Raw genomic sequence first — 18,843 nt, 5'->3', positions numbered from 1 at the left:
ATGCTAAAAGAAGTGGTAGAAAAGTTTAATAACTGAAGAAATAATTGTGATTTGTCTTCTGAGGTTTCTTTGACTTTTGTCTGGTTGTAGTATGCGTAAATTTAGAAGGTACCACGTGTTTTGTTTACTCTATTTTAATATTTTGTTCTCATGACACATTTTATTTCAAAATATTTGTCATCCTGTTGAGAAGAATTTTTTATTAGTCTTTTTCAAGTATGAATTTAATATAAATTTGGTTGTATTGTCTTAAGGTTTAATGCTAGTTAGCATGTTAGTTTAACGTTAACTACTAATGTTAAAAATTAGTAAAATGTATAGATTATTTGAAAGTAACATTTTTGTGGGTTTGTTGTTCCTCATAACCATAGATTTTTTTTAATTTAGATACTAATTTGATACTTAAAAAATTAGTTACAGCTTTTCAAGCATAATTAGCATGACACAAAATAAAATGATCACAAGGTAAGATTTCATTGTGAAGTTCATCTTATCTGATAGGTGATTTCTGAAAGACTTTATGCAAATTGAATTGTGAATCAGGTCTATCAGTAGAGTTTGCTTTTTTAAAACAATCTTGCATTAAATCTTTTGTAGATCAGTTCCTGCCTAACTTAAATTTTTATAAATGTCATTTTAATATAGTAAGTTTATTTATATGAAGACTACCTAATATAAAAAGGTGATGCATCTTTCACTGATTAGACACCAAATGGAACCGAAATACCTGGTTCATATATGAATAGATGGATGGATGAATATATATGCTTTTATCAAATGTCTGGTTGTTTTGGATATAACTATGCCTTCTTGAAACAGTTTCTTCTTTAAGCGTTCATAAAGCAGTACTCACCTAATATCTGCCTCACTGAGGACTCCTTCTCATCCTCCATGGCTGGTTCCTCTTTTGCCCGGTTACTAGGTGTTGGAGTACCTCGGATCTCTCTCAGATTCTCCATTCTTGGTACTTTGCCTGGTGGTTTGAGTATTATCATCTACATGCCAGTGACTCCCAGACTTTCTCTCCCGTGACCATCCACAGAGTTCAAACTTATGTTTCCAATGCTTGTATTTAGTATTTGGTTGTATGTTTAATAGGCATCTAAAAATTAACCTGGATAAAATAGTACTTTTGATTTCTCTCTCAGAAGCCTGAGTGTAAATGCACAGTATCACTGCTTGGTCACTCAAGCTGAAAATCTAGGAGTCACGCTTGATTCCTCCATTTCTGTCAGCCACCCCCGCTGCAGACGTGTACTCTTGTATCAGTAGGTCTGTTAGCTTGGCTGCAGCATAGCTCACAGGCCAGGCCACTTCACTGTGTGTGCATTGCTGCTCAGTCCTTTCCCTGTTTCTGTTCTGGCTCTCTGTGGTACATGTTCCACACAGCAGCCAGGAATATCTTTTTAAAATACAAACTAGCTCTGATTCCCAGGGACTTCCTATTGTGTGTGGAATAAATAATGGCTCTTCCTGTTCTGGGTCCTGTTTACCTCTCAGCTCTCTTCTCCCGGCCTCCCATGTCACTTGCCTTACTGCTCAGGACGCCCTCACTCACTGACTTTTCTATTTCTTTAAAATATCTTAAAACCTTCACACTTGTTCATTTGAATGTTTTTTCCTAGGTGTTGCTTTCACTGCCCCCGCCTGTCATTCAGGTCCCATCTCAAATACCTCCTCCGTGAGGCCGCTCCAAACCTCTCTCCGGCAGTCACTCTTTGCTTGCTCGCAGTGTCTCATTTGTTTTCTTCATGCACTTATCACTGTTTCTCATATTTATCATCTGTCTTCCTTTTCTAGAATATAGGAAGTTCTACAGCAGCAGAAACTTTCGTTCTGCACCCTCTTCCCAGCACTTAGCATAGTTCTTCGGAATAAAAGTGTAAAATAGGTTATCTTTTCAGCAAGCTTGTCTTGATGTGTAAATGACAGTGCTTACTCAGTAACAATTGCTGTTACTTTGATGGTGATGACGTTATTGTAGGATGTGATGCCAAAGAACCACTTAGTTAAATTTGTATTTTAACACCAAATATTTCATGTAGGTTTGAAATTTAAATAAATTTATCAAGAAAACTATCCAGTTCAGCCAAAAATCTGGAGTGTTTTGTGTATACTCAGTTGTGTTATTCTGCCACCTGGTGGATATGAACATATATGTGATGACATTCGTTTTTAATGTCTTAAATAAAAATACTAGATAATAATTAATACTAAAAAAGTTGCCATAACTGTATTTTTGAGTTTGCTAAAAGTATTTATTTTTCTGAATCCTAGTAAGCCTAATAATAAAATCAGCAAGTTATTTCCTGTGAAGCTGATTATATAGCCTAGAACTAAATGCTTTTTCACCAAAAAATTGGCATTCTGAGGATTCAGAATTTTGTTGTAAATAACATATTTACTCTTTTTAAATATCTAAGGTTTTGTTTAAAATAGGCAACTGTGACATTTTACCCAGTAGGAAATGTGTATATATAAGAAATTTTGTATACTTTCCTGGTATTTACTAATGAATTTATGATAAATGGGAAATCAGTAAATTTCTTAAGGCACGCCACAGAAATTTAGTTCCTGTATTAATGGTACCATTTTTTGGTTTACATTTTCTCGTGGAGTAGCTTTTCAGACAAACCAACCATAAACCAAGAGATAGGTTACTTTTTAGGAGCTATCTCAGTATATACCCACTTATTATTCACATGAAAAAAAGTAAGCTAATTAGAGTATGTTTTGTAAATGCACTTTTATTTTATATAAGAATAATTCTCAGCTTTATTGAAATCTTTCCTTAATGTAACTATGAATTAGCAGTAAATAACTGGTTCCTACAAGCTTTCTGACAAATGTCATTTGGGCCAATAAATTTTCAGTAACTCCAAATCTTGGTGGTTTAATGTTTGAGTAACATAAGCAGAAACAGGTTGTGTGTTTGGAAAAATTACAGTTTAGCCACAGAACAGAATAATTTAATATTCAGCATCTTCTCTCTTACAGACACTTTTATTTTTTAACCTTTTCTAAATTTATACCCTACAGGCTACTTTTGTAAGGATCCATAAATTTACTTATATACCTTATATTTGCGTCAAGGTAAACCATATTCAATTATCTCATTTTTGTTGGCTAGGTACAAATTAAGTATGATTTGAAAATTAACTTGCCATTCAAAATGTGCTATGATCTATTTAATGTAGATCATATGAAAAAATGTTAAAATGTGTTTATAAAAGAGGTTTTGTTGATGCTCTCATAATCTGTATGTAACAACTCTTTTGTATTCTTTCCCTCCCAGTCTGTGCTGATAATAATCATGTCCGGACATGGACAGTTACACGATTCAGAGGAATGATCTCTACTCAGCCGGGCTCTACCCCGTTAGCGTCATTCAAGATACTCTCTCTGGAGGAGACAGAAAGTCATGGAAGCTATTCCTCCGGAAATGACATAGGTAGGTTAGATCGGTTTGGGACATTTTCAAAGACAGTAGAGGCAGTGCTGAAGAAGAAGATTACAGCTGCAGTAGAAACCTGAAAAGGAGTTTTAAATATAAATTCTTCACTTTCATTTTGAAACTCATTTAATACAGAAGTTTAGTGCGTTTTCTATAGTCACAAAATGGAACAGATGATTTTTTGATGTTTTGGTGGTACGAAGGTGATACGCATTCAGTAGAAGCAGTACTTCGAATTTTGAATTTTGATCTTTTCCCAGGCTAGGCATACGCGGCAGCATATTCTCTTGTGATGCTGGGCAGCGGTAGGGAGCTGCAGTCTCAGTCAGCCCCGTGACCACGAGGGTAAACAGGCTGACAGTCAGTCTGTACACAGACGGCCATTCTGTTTTTCACTTTCAGTTCAGTAGTCGATAAATTATGTGAGATATTTAATACTTTATTATGAAGTAGGCTCTGTATTAGATGATTTTACCCAGCTATAGGCTGAGGTTAAGTGTTCTGAACTCACTTAAGGTAGCTTAGCCTGGTCTATGTTTGGTACATTAGGTGTAGTAAATGCATTTTTGACACAGCGTATTTTCAACTTTCCAGTCAGGACATAACCCTATTGTAAGCCGAGGAAGATCTGTATTACAGCATAATTTTTCATTGTTTAAAAAGTTTAGAGCAAAGTTTTCATCTTATTAGCACTTCCTAATTTAAATGATAGCATCTCCAGTTACTAACCACTTTTGTTTATAATTAGAGGCCACAATGGCTGTACACATTTGAAACTTGAAGTATTTTTTTCCTTCATTGCTAATAATCAACCTGAAAATAGCTTTGTAGCTGGAAAAGGGCTGGTTCTTAGATACTGAGAGTGGTTTTGATGGTGTCCGCTAGGAAACAGTGTGGCATGTCTCTGCTGATACACTCTGATTTCAGCAAAAGGTACATAAAGTTGTTTGATTTCTTCCCCATACACCACACGCACCACACACAGGGACTTCATGGAGGTGGGTTCTTTTCCCCACGGATCCACTTGAAAGACTCTGTACTGTCCATGCATTGTACTCACCGAACTTTTAAGTTCTATAGGACCTGCTGATTAACTAATGTACTTTCCTGATCGTTCTGTATAAGGAGAAATTATAGCACTGATGGAAAACAGGAAGGAGTACATTAGAATTTTCAGTTGCATGAAACTGTGAAGTATATATGTCCACCCAAATATGCTCCCACGGTGAAGATCTCAAAATAGACAGCTTTAAAAAAATATATTTCTTATAAGAATTATACTACCTCAGTCTTAGTTTTTTAGAAAGATAAATGCTTTGCCAACTTTAACAGTTACTCTGTGATCCTGGTTCCATGTGTGGTGATAGTCCCTGCAAGTGTATGGTTTTCTTTCGTCAATTTTTTTTCCAGCTTTGAGATATACTTGTCATACAACATTGTGTAAGTTAAAGGTGTAGCGTGTCAGCAGATACTTACTGAGCACTTTTGCTCCATGCATTAGAAATCTGAAAAATTGCAGTGAGTGAACATCACCTTACGGTACAGTGAGCGGTGGGCATAAGAAGCAAACAATTGTATCTCGCACACTTCTCACTCAAGCGCATAGGACAGAAAGCCCCCAGGGAAGGTACTGCTTGGCTGCGTGCTAGGTGTTGTAACATAGGCTCGCATTTAATCTTCTTGACAATTTCATGAGGTAGATGTTATCCCCACTTAACTTTGACAGAAACTGATGTCCAGACAGAGCACTTTACAGGGGTCTTAATGTTTGAACTGAAAGAGGTGAGGGTTGGGTAGGACTTTGAACTGCAGCATGAAAGTGTGGAAGGTTCTAGTACTGGGAAGTTCCTGGAAGGGAAAACAGCATGGTATAAGGATAGAAGCCAAGAGAACCTGCAAGTTTGGAAAATGTCAGGAACATCATTAATTATTGGTATGTGGGCGAGAACAGTAGGGCATGAGACTAGGTAGGTAGGCAGGTTTCAGATGTGGGAGAGCATGTGATGTGAATGAAAGGTATGTAGGAACAGCCCTGTAAATTACTTAAGACAGGCCTGGAACATATTTAAAAGGGGGATGGGAGATTTTTTTTCTTTTCTCTTTATAGTTTTGTTTAAAAAAAAAATCTTAAGAAGTAGACATAGAGGTTGGTGGAACAGAATAGAAAGTCCAGTTTCAGTAGAGTGGTGCGGGTGGAGCCTGGAGGCAGTGGGTAAAGGAGTAACAAATATTGGAGGCAACGCTGAAAGAAAGTAATGCAGCTTTAGTTAGAGGGGAGGGAACTTCAAAGGGTGTATTTTCTTACCTGTCTTCCCTTGTCCGCCACTGAAGATAGGAGAGAAGTGAGAATTTGTGTGTGTGCTCTGCAGGCAAGGAGCCACTTGGGCAAAGGAGTTGGAGAAACTACAAGAGGGGAGGTGCGGACAACTCTTTAAGGTCTGAGGAGTGAAGTTAGGTGAGCATCTCACATTAGTAATGCAGTTTAGGGGGAGGGAAGATACAGTCCCATAGTCCTCATGCCTCGTTATTCACTCATCATCAGTATTTTGACTATAGGTTATTGGGTGAGGACTGTCTTTATATCAGTAGAATTAGACTTCAGAGAGTTGTCCAGTAATTGGGAAACTGCATAGCTTAGTGAAAAGCCAGACAGCTTGGGTTCAAATTCTGGTTCATCAGGTGGGACTTAAGAGATCGTTAACTAACTTCTTGATGCCTTAGTTTTTTTGTCTGTAAAATGGGGATAATAATGCATCCCTTGTGTGGTTATTATGATGGTTAAAATGAATGATTTGTAAAGCATTTACTGTGGCACATAGTAAGCCTCAGTATTTGCTAACTAATAAAAATGTTATTGTTATATTAAGTACGACTCACGTAAGATAACTTGGAATATACTGTCTTTAAAAATTATGCCATAGATCACATACTTTCTGTGAACATAAGAGTTGGTATTTAGCTAATGAGTATGGCAGGAAAAGGGAATTACTAAAATTTCGTGTTTAAGTTTTGCATGAAAACACTTTTTATACTATTGTTCAGACTTTTTCTGAAAACATACGAGCCAATTACCTGCCTTGGCAAGTGCAATAAAGTAAAAATAATTGAATCTTTTAGATTTAATTCTTTGCAGGGTACAACAGGCTCTGATGAAGTTGCATTTTATTTAAGATTTTACATGTTAGCTTTTCAAAAAATAACAATACATAAAGTAACTTTATATATCCCTTTTTTGAAGTTAGTAACTGAGCACCTTCTGAAAGAGTAAATGCAGAACTTTTACTTGAACAAGTCTGCTAGTGCTCTCAGTGCACAATCTCAATCAAGCAGAGTATTGCCTTCAGCTTTTATAGCCTTACTGCATAAAATGTAGTTTCGAAATACTATATTTTCTGAAAATTTCTGATGCAAGTACTTGCAGCAGCACATTTTGTGTCTGACTTTGACATGGAATGCAGTGCTGTATTGATGGGCATAAAAAACCTTTTTTCAATATTTATATTAATGTTCCTTTTGTTAAATGAAACCAATTAACTTTCAGTTAACTTTTGACATTTTTCTGTTTTCTGACCAAGGGCCTTTTGGAGAGCGAGATGATCAACAGGTGTTTATCCAGAAAGTTGTTCCCATCACTAACAAACTGTTCGTAAGACTCTCATCTACTGGGAAAAGGTAACACTTTACTGTAAAGGTACTTCTGTTCAGAATTCGCTTTTGTTTTATGGAACGAATTATTGAGAGAGAAGTCTGTTCTTTACCTTGTGGTTGTTTTAACTTAAAGCAGTATACTTAGTGCTAATCCTCTAGGATCTACTTAAGATTTTCACTGATGCTGTGGATAGTCGGGAGGGACTCGTGATAGGATAGAACACGCACGCAGTGCATTTGATGGCAGGCGGTCGAGTTAAATTCTAATTCTGCACTTCCTGCTACTAGCTATGTAAATTCACCTGAAATTACTTCGTTTCTCTGAGCCTCAGTTACTTTATAAAGTTCAACTACCTTGGCAAGACTTCACTGGATAAAATGAGCAAAAAACACATGAAAAACATCTTTTGTAATCCCTGACTGTAATAGATGCTCAGTAGAAGTTAGTTTCCTCTTTTTCATTTGACTAAAATTTTATGTCTTTTAAAATTATTTATAGCCTTATATAGCCTCAAACATGTGAACTGTAACATTTCTCCTCTTCAAAAACAATATTTTTTCATGTCAAAAGTGAAAAAAGTAAAATTCCTAGTCATCAGCAATTGTTAAATGAATTGATTCCATTAATGATTTTCATGTAGTAAGCTATCTTTTTGTTATTTTGAAGAAAATGTATTAGGAACCTGTATAGTTCGAGACCAAATTTTTATCTTGAGAAATGCGTTACTGTGACTTAATGTCGTGGGCCTATTAGGTGAAGAAGCTACCAAATTTCTATTAAGTCTGATGTAAAAACAATATCCTCTAACAATGCGCTGTTTCATATTGTTTAATTCTGATGTCCTCGCTAGTGTTGTTCTGTCCCTAAGTAACTTTCCATTAACTTCAAACAGTAGCAGTCAGTTGTAATTAACTGCAATTTCTGCATGATAAAACAAGTTTTACAATTTTTAAATTTAAGATTCCAGAGGAAAAGCTAGAGTTGTAAAAATAATAAGCCAAGGAACCATGCTGGAGATTTTTGTCTCTCATTAAAATCCAGGCCCTTAGGCTTTATCTCCCTGCCTCACCCCCCCAAAAATTACAAATTACTTTGTAAAACTAAGTAGGAAGTCAGCCCCTGATGAAGCTAATATGAAGCAAAGCTGTCTGTTTAAAGACAGTTCAGGTTCTTAATAGTGAGAAGTGAAATGGTTTTATTAAAAGTGGACAGGGAAAAAAACTTGTAAAAAAAAGTTTTAAAGAAGTAATTCTGAGGAATCTGTCCCATAGGAAAAATTAAAAGACCCAAATTATGTATGCTTGTTTTTATGCAAACAGACTTATTTCGATTTATTGATTTTGATTTACAATCTGCCCTGTGGATTCAGGACTGGACGCCCCCCTCCAGTGAATACCAAAATCTCCCACGCTCAAGTACCTTAAAAACTGGTGTAGTACTGTCAGCCCTCTGCATCTGTGGGTTCCACATATGGAGAGAGGCGACTCTTAAGTAGACAGGAGTCGAGATTTTTAAAAAATACATTTGTCAATGCACAGATATTATTGAAAAATAAATGTAATTCAGTACATTAACAAAAATAAGGAGAAAATGATCTTGATAAACAGAGGAAAAACATTTGACAGTTTGATTTTAAAAAAAAGCAATCCTAGCACTTAATAAAGGGTAAATTCTTTAATCTGATAAACAGAATCTGCAAAAATAATTGTGGCAAACCTTGTGCTGAAAGGTTAGCCTGTGTCACTGCGGGCATTGCAGGGGTTCACTTCCTCAGAGCTCAGCTTCATGTTCCGTTCCTGTGCTGCTCACATTACTACAGATTTTACTTCCTCCTCTTTATTTTCTGATCTTGCATTTGCCTGGCACTGTTTTTAATTCTTTTTTTTTTTCTTTCATAAGTCTCCTTAACTCTGTTTTGAAGTTCACTGGGACAAATGATTCAATCAAGTACAATTCTGTTAACCCTTCTGTGTGACTTCGGCACATCATTTACTGACATTATTTCTTGGTTTTCTCATTTGTCAAATGTGGACAGTTGTTCTTTGACAGATTCTTTTATCTTTTTATGCAAATCAATGGTTTTAAAAATTAAGGAGTATTAATCTATTGGAAGATTATATTTAGACCTCTCCATACAGCTATATACCCTTTTTCTGGTTTTAAATTTTTTAAATTTTCACAGAAATTTTAAACGAGTTCTCAAAATGTTTCTAGAGTATGATGTCTGCTTGCTTTGTTTCTTTCTGTGCTTTTAGTTTCATAACTTCCTTTTAAGGAATTGCTCAATTTGCATCAAGGTTCTTCCTAATTTTCTTATAAGTTTGATTTAAATTATTTGCCCTATTTCAGTTATTTAATACATTGTTTTATAAGAGTATTTTCTCTTGATTCCAAGAAAATAAAGCTTGACTTTTATTACTGTTGACTTTCTCTGATCCCTTTAAATCTGTTTTATATACATGGAATAATTAAGCTGTAACTTTGCAAATAACCAAGTAATTTCAAAAATCTGAATGATAAAATGTCATTTGTTCCTGTGGTTTACAACTCTGCGGTATCTTTTGCAGAATCTGTGAGATCCAGGCTGTAGACTGTACTACAATATCCTCATTTACAGTGAGAGAGTGTGAGGGCTCCAGCAGGATGGGCTCAAGGCCAAGGCGCTACTTGTTCACAGGCCACACCAATGGCAGCATTCAGATGTGGGATCTGACCACTGCCATGGACATGGTTAACAAAAGTGAGGAAAAGGGTAGGTTCCGTATGGAAAGCTGTTTGTCACAGGGTGGGCTTTTGACATAAGACTGTAATGACTGTATGCTTTCCTAAGACGTAGGGGGTCCCACTGAAGAAGAGCTGCTTAAGTTGCTGGATCAGTGTGATCTGAGCACATCTCGCTGTGCTACGCCCAACATCAGCCCGGCCACGTCCGTGGTTCAGCACAGCCGGCTTCGGGAATCAAGTTCTAGGTAGGTCAAAGAACTGAATTGATTGCTTTTGGGAAAATTGGCTGTGATAATACAATCACGTACTTCTTGAAAGCCAAATTTTTCAAAGTACATTTTTAATTCAGACTTTGTTGATACTCAGTTTTTAAAAAAAATTTTACTAAATGGCTTATCTACATGCATATCTAGTTCTTTTCATAGAAAAATGTTTTTTGTTCTTTATTTTGTGAATTGCTGTCAATGTGGATGCCTATTATATGATTGAGAATTCATTCAAAGGAAATGAGAAAAATCACATGTCACCTTAGATGGTATGTGGACCTTTTGTTCCTGTTGCCTCAGGGTCATAGTAATCAAAATGATTATGCATCATCTTGTCTAATCTTTTACTTAGGCATTATGTACTTCTACACTTGATCTTAGCCAAAAGGCCGAGAAGCGATCATTATGTACTTCTAATGCAATGACACAGTATATCTAATCATACTTTTTAAAAAATTCCAAAATCTGAACTAAGGTCCAAATACTGAAATTACATTGTTTCCACATTAGTTTTAAAAGGTTTCTCTCCCAGCTTTTTTTAGCTGTTCAAAAATCTAGCATCACTATGAATATATGTATGGTATTATTTGCACTGTTAATTTTACACACATACGGTAGGTATGTGGAGTGCTTAAAATATTTTTATATGTATAAATAAGGATGTAGTATTCTTTGTATATGGTACAGTATTTATATATTTATGTATGTTTTCATTGGTAGTTTAATAAGATGCGCCCCTGAGAAATCCAAAAAAAGTAAACTGTAATTTTTAAAAACTGTATTTCAGTCTTCAGCTTCAGCACCATGAAACCATCCATGAAGCAGCTACTTACGGTTCCATGAGGCCTTACAGGGAAAGTCCTTTGTTAGCAAGAGCACGGAGGACTGAGAGCTTTCACAGTTACAGGGATTTCCAGACTGTTAATTTGAACAGAAATATAGAAAGAGCTGTCCCTGAAAATGGTAACTTGGGTCCAATACAAGCCGAAGTAAAACGGGCAACAGGGGAATGTAATATACCTGAGAGAAAGTCTCCTGGAACAGAAGGTAAAAGTTTGAGAGAATCGGATAGTGGAGTGGAGGTACATAAAATAGCTGAAGGTTTTCTAGACTCCAAGAAAAGGTCATCAGAAGATGAAAATGAAAATAAAGCGGAGTTACGGAAGAAAGGAGGAGGGTTTGACGGAGGAGGTTTCCTTGGCAGAAAGAAGGTTCCCCTTCTGGCATCATCACCAAGTACTTCTGACGGAGGAACCGACTCGCCTGGTACTGCGTCCCCGTCTCCCACAAAGACTACCCCATCTCCTCGGCACAGAAAGAGTGACTCTTCAGGTCAAGAGTACAGCTTGTAACACTCAGCAAAATGAGTCGTTCTGTCATTAATTTAAATGAGTTACAGTTTACTGAATTTAGCTTTTACACCAAAACTTTACAAATTTTTTAACAGAATTACCTGGGGTAAGGAGATAAAATAACCATTATCTCTTCGGACCTTTTGGAAAATTTTTTTAGTTTCACAAGCACAGTTAACAGATCATTTGTAAGGCAAGAGTCCATTTCGGTGTTCATCTACTCTGTGGAGTTGGGGAGTGTAGTACCACGTCTTACTAAGATGGCGCCCACGTAGGTAAGCATCCAGTTGAGTGTGGGAACCAACAGGCCGCATTCCTAATCTTGATTGTTTGCCTGAGATTTGTCTTGCAATGTTATGTTAAGCAAATTACATAGTTCTCTTTGGAACTTAGTCTCCCAACCCGTATTGTGATTGCAAAGTGTTTACCAGATATGTAATGAGGTGCTATGTTTGTGAAAAAAATCATATAATTCAAAAACACTATTGATGTTGAATACCAGATTACACTATGTAGTAGTAAGTCCTTTGGGATAATTTTATTTTAATTGTCATTATTTTCTGATTCTGCTTTTTGGAGTTCTTAAATCTTAGCCAGCATCACCAATATTAAATGTCAAAAGTCCATTTACATCTTCTTTAAAGTTGGTGCAATTGTCTGTGTTTGAACAAATGAAAAACAAAAATAACAAAGACAAAGCTTAGAGTGCCCAGAAAGGAAATCTGTACCAGTTGCTAGTCTGCCTTTTTTTTTTTTTTCAGAGCCACATATTTTTTCCCACTGTGTTAATAATCAGAGTAATTAAATTAGGATGTGGCTGTTTTGTTACACTTAGAGTGCTGTTCTTAATTTTTGGTTAAAGATTTTGACTGCTGTAAAAGTGTTATTTTAAATATATTTTGAATTACAGGAACAAATTATTTTTTTTTCATTTAATTGGAATGATTTCCAACTTTCTGCAAATAAGGAATTGTAAATTTAAAGCATTAAGCGTTTATTGGTGATAATGTGTATATTCCCATTCTGAGAAATAAAGTGGGTGAAGTCAAAATAAATTCTTTAAAGTTTACTATATTGCCAGTGGTTTTGTAACCATTCTCCTGCATTTATTTATCAATTAAGTCAAATAAAACTGATTAAGACTGTTTTCAGTTATTTAAGGAAGTTACCCTGTTTAAAGTGCACCTGTATGAGTTTGTTCATGTCCTCCTTCCTTCCTGTAATTTAAAAAAAAAAGAAAAGGGAGAGAGAAGTGAAAAATTTATATGTATGAAAACTTAGACTATCAATGAGGGAAAATGTTAGGCAAAGCGTAATTTCAGGATTACTAAGGATTGTAAATATCCCTTATACCCTTATTTCTCATTATCATACTCATGTAAAAGTTGAAAGAAATACTTCATCCTTCCCCAAATCTTTCGGGGAGTGGGGTGGGGGGCAGTGACCACACTGGCTACTACCTGCTGAAATGGGGGGTAGTCTTACCTCAGTTTGGGAAATGGACCCTAACTGGAAATAATATTCCCAAGTTCCAAGTCCTAGATCCAAGAGCTCATTCCCTGAGCAGTTCAGGAGAGTAAGCCTGAAAATGAGTCTGACCTGGCAATCTGGGGGAGACCTGTAGCCAGGTAACCGGTTGTCTACTTTTATCTGAGTAGGTTTTAACTTTTGATGTGGTATTAACAGATATATAACAAGAGCTATCAATTGGCTCTACACGCATCTCGTTTCTTTTGCTAAATTCTGATCTAAAACAATTTGTTGTCTAAAAATAGTTACAGGAGGAGACCTTGAGGTCATAAGGTTGCAGCTGCCATCTGCCAGCAGACACTGAGGATGGCTGGTGCATCCTGAGTATCACACAGCAAAGTGAGTTCTCAACAGGACAGAAACGTGCCTGCAATCACACCCAAAATGTCCACCTAGCTTCACCTTTGATGTTTCAACCACAGCTACTCTGTTTTGACTTTGAAATGCATTCCCCTCCTGAAGGCCAAAACAGATGTACAGTGCATGTCTAAGGGGCCATAAAACAGGCCTCTTTGGTCAGTAAAGTTTAGGTCAAACCACACATAAGCCATAATGACTTCCCCATACCTCAGTATGTGCAGGTTTTTTCATCATTTCCCCTTTTGATTATAAATCTTTCAGTAAAAAGCATTAATGATCAAAATACCTGTCCCTCAATGCTGGGGTGGTGTCTCCTGCCCTGGGTTTAGATCATGTCCCTCAGTGCTAGGCCTCCTTTATATTTGCCACATTGGGGTAAACTAATCAGGTACGTTAATGGGGAAACACTTTATAGGCCATATATTTTATCACTTATACCCAGTTGTTTACAAGCATCATACATGTGCTTTTTAGCAAGAGTCTTAAAAAGCAAGCATTTTTACACATCATGAGTCATGATACTCTGAAAAGAGAATTCTCTTTCTATTCTAAACATTGGAGGCAATATTGATTGGGAAACAAGCATTTGGTAAACAATTCAATTAGAAAACCGATTAAAAGCCAGCAATATTTCAGATAAAACCAAAAAAAATTGCAACCATATTAATCAGTTCACTCAATCCCATGCAATCAATTCCTTTTACCAACAGTTCCATGAAATCATCTTACATTAGATGTTTAAAATATCTTAACCCAGCTCAGCAGTATGTACTTGTCAAAAGTCCTTTTCATAAATCTTGAAGATGTAACAGTCCTATAAAGCATCAGTTATCTATGGATGGCAGAAGACCCAAAAGCAAAGTAAAAGATCTGATAACAATGTTCTTGATAAGCTTAATCAAGTTGCTGTGACACAACAATCTAAGGTAACAACTGGAATCATGACTGACAGCATTATGCCAGGACATGTCTAAATTTCAGAAACTATGTAGTTCTAAGATATCCATATCAACATTAACCACACTGTATAATCTGAGGAGGCTTATCACTCATTTGACAATGCTTCCCAAGCAATTCAACATGCCAGCCAATCCTAGTTAAATATTTTTCTCTGAGGTGTCTCAGGGGCCTTCTGAAGTATCCCAAAGTAAGCTGAAGTCAAAAGTCTTGTCACTTACCAGAACTGCCAAAGCAATACTGAAGAAAAAGAATGAAGCTGGAGAAATAACCCTCTCAGACTTCAGACACTACCACAGAGCTACAGTAATCAAAACAGCATGGTATTGGTACAAAAACAGACATATGGATCAATGGAACAGAATAGAGAGCCCAGAAATAAACCCATAAACTTTTGGTCAATTAATCTTTGACGAAGGAGGCAACAACATACAATGCGGTAAAAGTCTTTTCAGCAAATGGTGGGATAACTGGACAGCTGCATGTAAATCAAGGAAGTTAGAATACTCCCTCATGCCATACGCAAAAACTCAATGGCTTACAGACGTAAACATAAGACAAGATAATATAAACCTCTTAGGAAAAAAAATAGGCAAAACATTATCCAACATAAATTCCAGCAATGTTTTCCTAGGGCAATCTACCCAAGCAATGGAAATCAAGGCAAAAATACACAAACAGGACTTAATTAAACATAAGCTTTTGCACAGCAAAGGAAACCGTAAGCAAAACAAAAAAAAAAAACCTATGGAACAGGAGAAAATATTTGCAAAAGATGAGACTGACACAAGGGCTTAATTTCCAGAATATATAAACAGTTCATACAACTTAATAAGAAAAAAAAATCCAAAAATGATCAGAAGACAGAAACAAGCAATTCTTCAATGAAGACATACAAATGGCCAACAGGCACATGAAAAAATGCTCAATATCGCTAATTATCAGAGAAATGCAAATCAAAACTACAAAGAGATCATCTCACACCAGTCAAAATGGCCATCATTAAAAAGTCCACAAACGATAAATGGAGAGGCTGTGGAGAAAAGGGAACATCCTACACTGTTGAGAAGATAGTTTGGTGCAGCCATTATGGAAAACAGTATGTGAAATCCTCAAAAAACTAAAAATAGACTTACCTTATGATCCAGCAATCCCATTCCTGGGCATATATCCAGAGGGAAACTTAATTCAAAATGACACATGCACCCCAATGTTCATAGCAGCACTATATATACAATAGCCAAGACATGGAAACAACTTAAATGTCCATTGATAGATCACTGGATAAAGAAGTTGTGGGATATTTATACAATGGAATACTACTCAGCCATAAAAAGGAATAAAATAATGCTATTTGCAGCAACATGGATGGACCTGGAGAGTGTCATTCTGAGTGAAGTAAGCCAGAAAGAGAAAGAAAATATCATGTATCACTTATATGTGGAAGCTAAAAAAAAAAAAAAAGACAAACTTAATTACAAAACAGAAGCAGACTCACAGACATAGAAAACAAACTACTTATGGTTGGTAGGGGTGGGGTAGGAAGGGACAAATTGGGAGTTCAAGATTTGCAGATACTAATATATATAAAACAGATAAACAAATTCATACTGTATAGCACAGGGAACTATATTCAATATCTTGTAACATGGTGAAAAAGAATATGAAAACAAATATATGTATGTTCATGTATGACCGAAGCATTATGCTGTACACCAGAAACTGATGTTAACATTGTAAACTGAGTATACTTCAATAAAAATACATACCAAAAAAGTGTAGTCATTGAATTAGAATTTGAGAGGAAGTTTGTCAAAAATATCAAAAAGTTTCACACTATTGTGAAAAAGCATTCTAAGTAAACTTGGTCTCTTCACAGAGGAAATAAATCTAGTCCTGCACCAGTCGACTTTTAATAACAAAATCCACTTACGCAGTGGAGTTCGATCTCAGGCTGACCATGCACAAAACTCTTTTTTTTTTAGGGCTCCCTTTCTACAAACCTCGTATCCATATTATCTACAAACTCTGTACCCATATTAGTTTGTCCCTTATTTTTCTTCCATCCAGAAACAATCAGCTCTAGAACCAAGTCACCTTTTCTGTTAACAAAATGCAGTACCATTCCTCATACCTTTTTTTTTCACTCAACACATTTATTCTACTTTCCCACAGTACACTGCAATGTTTCCTTCATTATTTCTAGTAGCCTTAATTACATATTTACATTAGAATCCTCAACTCTTAAAAATCTTAATTTCTAGTGAATGTTTCAGTATCTTGTTTTGTTTGGGAATGACCTAGCTATGGAACTACTCAATAAACTTCCATCATTTAACTTAATTTTGCACAACTCTAAAATTTCAAGTTACCAAATATCTGGAGAGATCACTTTTAAGTAGATATTCCCAAAACAATAATTTCTCAAGAGTTCACCCAAAAGCTCTCATCGAAATTTGCATTTAATTAACTTACAAGAATTTCATCATACCAAGTTATTTTTTTTCTTTCAGCTAACGAAACTCTGCAACAGAAACATGAACTTACTTTCAGTAAACCTAGGTGTAATAAAAGACATGTCTGTATTACGATGCCAACAAGCCTAAGCTAGCTTTAATGTTCGGTATCAATTCAATACGGAGTATCTCCTAGATTACATGAACCTGAAACTTGTTCTCCCTCACTTCTTTGTATGTAGAAGTATTTAATTTATAAGCAGTTAACTTTTAAGTCAGTTACATGGAGCTCATTTACACGTGAATTTTTATATAGACAGAACCAGAGGATTTGCAGTTTTTCCGCTAGAGTTGAAAAAATAAAAACTTTTTTTTTCTTCCCTCGAGAGACCAGGTAGATCATTTACATTGCAAGGACACAGGAAGAGAAACGAAAATTCTTCTAACTGCTTTTACAAAACCCAACCATCTTGGCTATATTCAAGGATTTTTTTTTTCATTTCCCAAATAGACAATAATATATATATAAATTTGGTGACACTCATGTGCCTCACTTTCAGCAAAACCAGGAAAAGAGAACAGGATTTGGACTCAGGTATGAAGACCGGCGCACAAACGCACGCACACACACGAGCCACAGTGCTTGCAGGAGGCCCACTTTGATGTAATGTCAGAGCCATTACGGACCACTGTTCTCCAGGTCTCAGGGAGTACTGAGCCCACAGTGTTACAATTAAAAATATATTTTCCTTTCATTTACAGGAGCACAGCTGAAGATTTACTAGTTTTGCAAAATATACCTTGGGGAAGCTACAAGATGGAACAGACCTCTGATTGTTCTTACTGAGCTGTTCACGGCCAATGTTATCAAATAGCAAACAAACAACAATTCAAAACGTCCTCTCATGGTCACAGTTTCCTAACCCCAAAAAGGGGGGTTCCCAGCCAATTCACATCAGAGATGAGGCTGAATGAATGACCAAGGCCAGAAAGGGAAAATCCACAGGCAATCCACTACCACAGGCAAAGCCAACGCAAGCAAGGATACCCTGGTGTCATCGCACGGGAGCCCCGTTACTCACCGAAGGCATCTCAACTGGCCAAGAACAGATAAACACGTACAAACAACAAACATGGTCCCACAGACAAAAGTTCAAACAGGTTAGATGAGGGGGCAGCCCTAAAATGCCACTTCCACTCCCAGACGGAGGCTTCCAGAGTGGCCTGGCTCCCGGAGGAGGATAGACCCCGGGTGGCTCCCAATACGCCCAGAGCGGCTCCCTTCCCGGTGGGGATGTGCCCAGGTGAAGGGAAGAGAATTTCCAGCCTGCACAAGCCGGAGCCACTCACCTGCAGGCGACACGGAATGCGCTCACAGCTCCGGACGTTTCTCAGCTCCAAACAGCCTTGTGCTGGGGCGGCCCCGCCTGTCGGGGACAGTTGTTCCCCGTTCCTCAGGTGAAGTGAGCTCCGACAGGTTCTGGGACCCAGCAAAGGGGCTGTCCTGACCGGGGTCGACCTCCCACGGGCACAGACTCCTCCTCTGGCTTCACCAAAACAGAAGTCTGTGTGCCCGATGCGCAGTGAGGCCAAAAAAATACCCAAACAGCTAAGGATTGGGTAGAAAAAAGTTTACTGCAAGGCCGAGCAAGGAAAACACGCAGCTCCCAGCCGGAAGACGCCGAACTAACTCCCAGAGGGGGTTCAGCTGAGCCTTGTTAAAGGCTGCGGGGGCGGGCGTCCCAGGGTCTGGGATCAGCTGTGCACAATTCTCTGACGGGTTGATGGTGCTGGGCCCTTAGGCACCAACAGGTCCGGGGGCTCCGTGCTCATGACCATCGAGGAGTTAATTGCTTCCATTTGGAGGTGGTTTTAAGCATCTGAAAACCTTGGGGAAAATACCTGAGATACCATTACCTGGGTCCTGCAGAGAGGAGCCACAGCAGAGGATCTGGGGGAGGGGTCGTCCCGGGAAGGCCCCCCAGGGTCCTGCTCGGTTACAACCTGAGGTTATACCTGCACAGTTGCCCTGGCCTCCCTGCAGACCTGCTACGTTTGTTATCTCTGGTGGTTGGAACCCATGTTTTGTAAAAAA

The 18,843-nt window shown here is 37.4% G+C and overlaps 1 protein-coding gene and 1 long non-coding RNA gene across 3 annotated transcripts in view; one reads left to right on the top strand and one right to left on the bottom strand.

Moving 5' to 3' along the window:
• KCTD3 (potassium channel tetramerization domain containing 3) overlaps nt 1-12,618 on the top strand; it is a 51,967-nt gene extending 39,349 nt beyond the window's left edge. Inside the window, exons 14-18 of one of the 2 annotated variants that reach the window (XM_072948737.1) lie at nt 3,296-3,451; nt 7,030-7,126; nt 9,671-9,855; nt 9,940-10,072; nt 10,881-12,618. In XM_072948737.1, coding sequence (XP_072804838.1) covers nt 3,296-3,451; nt 7,030-7,126; nt 9,671-9,855; nt 9,940-10,072; nt 10,881-11,445 — 1,136 coding nt within the window. In that variant the 3' untranslated portion in view covers nt 11,446-12,618. Of the gene's footprint in view, nt 1-3,295; nt 3,452-7,029; nt 7,127-9,670; nt 9,856-9,933; nt 10,073-10,880 lie in introns of both variants that reach the window. The other variant, XM_072948736.1, reaches the window with a different exon arrangement.
• LOC140688774 (uncharacterized) overlaps nt 1-18,261 on the bottom strand; it is a 457,687-nt gene extending 439,426 nt beyond the window's left edge. Inside the window, exon 1 of the long non-coding RNA XR_012063587.1 lies at nt 18,099-18,261. This is a non-coding gene — a long non-coding RNA (uncharacterized lncRNA). The remainder of the gene's footprint in view (nt 1-18,098) is intronic.
• Nucleotides 18,262-18,843: the final 582 nt, after the last annotated feature.

This window comes from Vicugna pacos, chromosome 23, assembly GCF_048564905.1.
Source record: "Vicugna pacos chromosome 23, VicPac4, whole genome shotgun sequence".
In the NCBI taxonomy this organism is placed as follows: Eukaryota; Metazoa; Chordata; class Mammalia; order Artiodactyla; family Camelidae; genus Vicugna; species Vicugna pacos.
The sequence above is the reverse complement of the archived record's forward strand: the minus strand, read 5'-3'. Positions and strand labels throughout refer to the sequence as shown.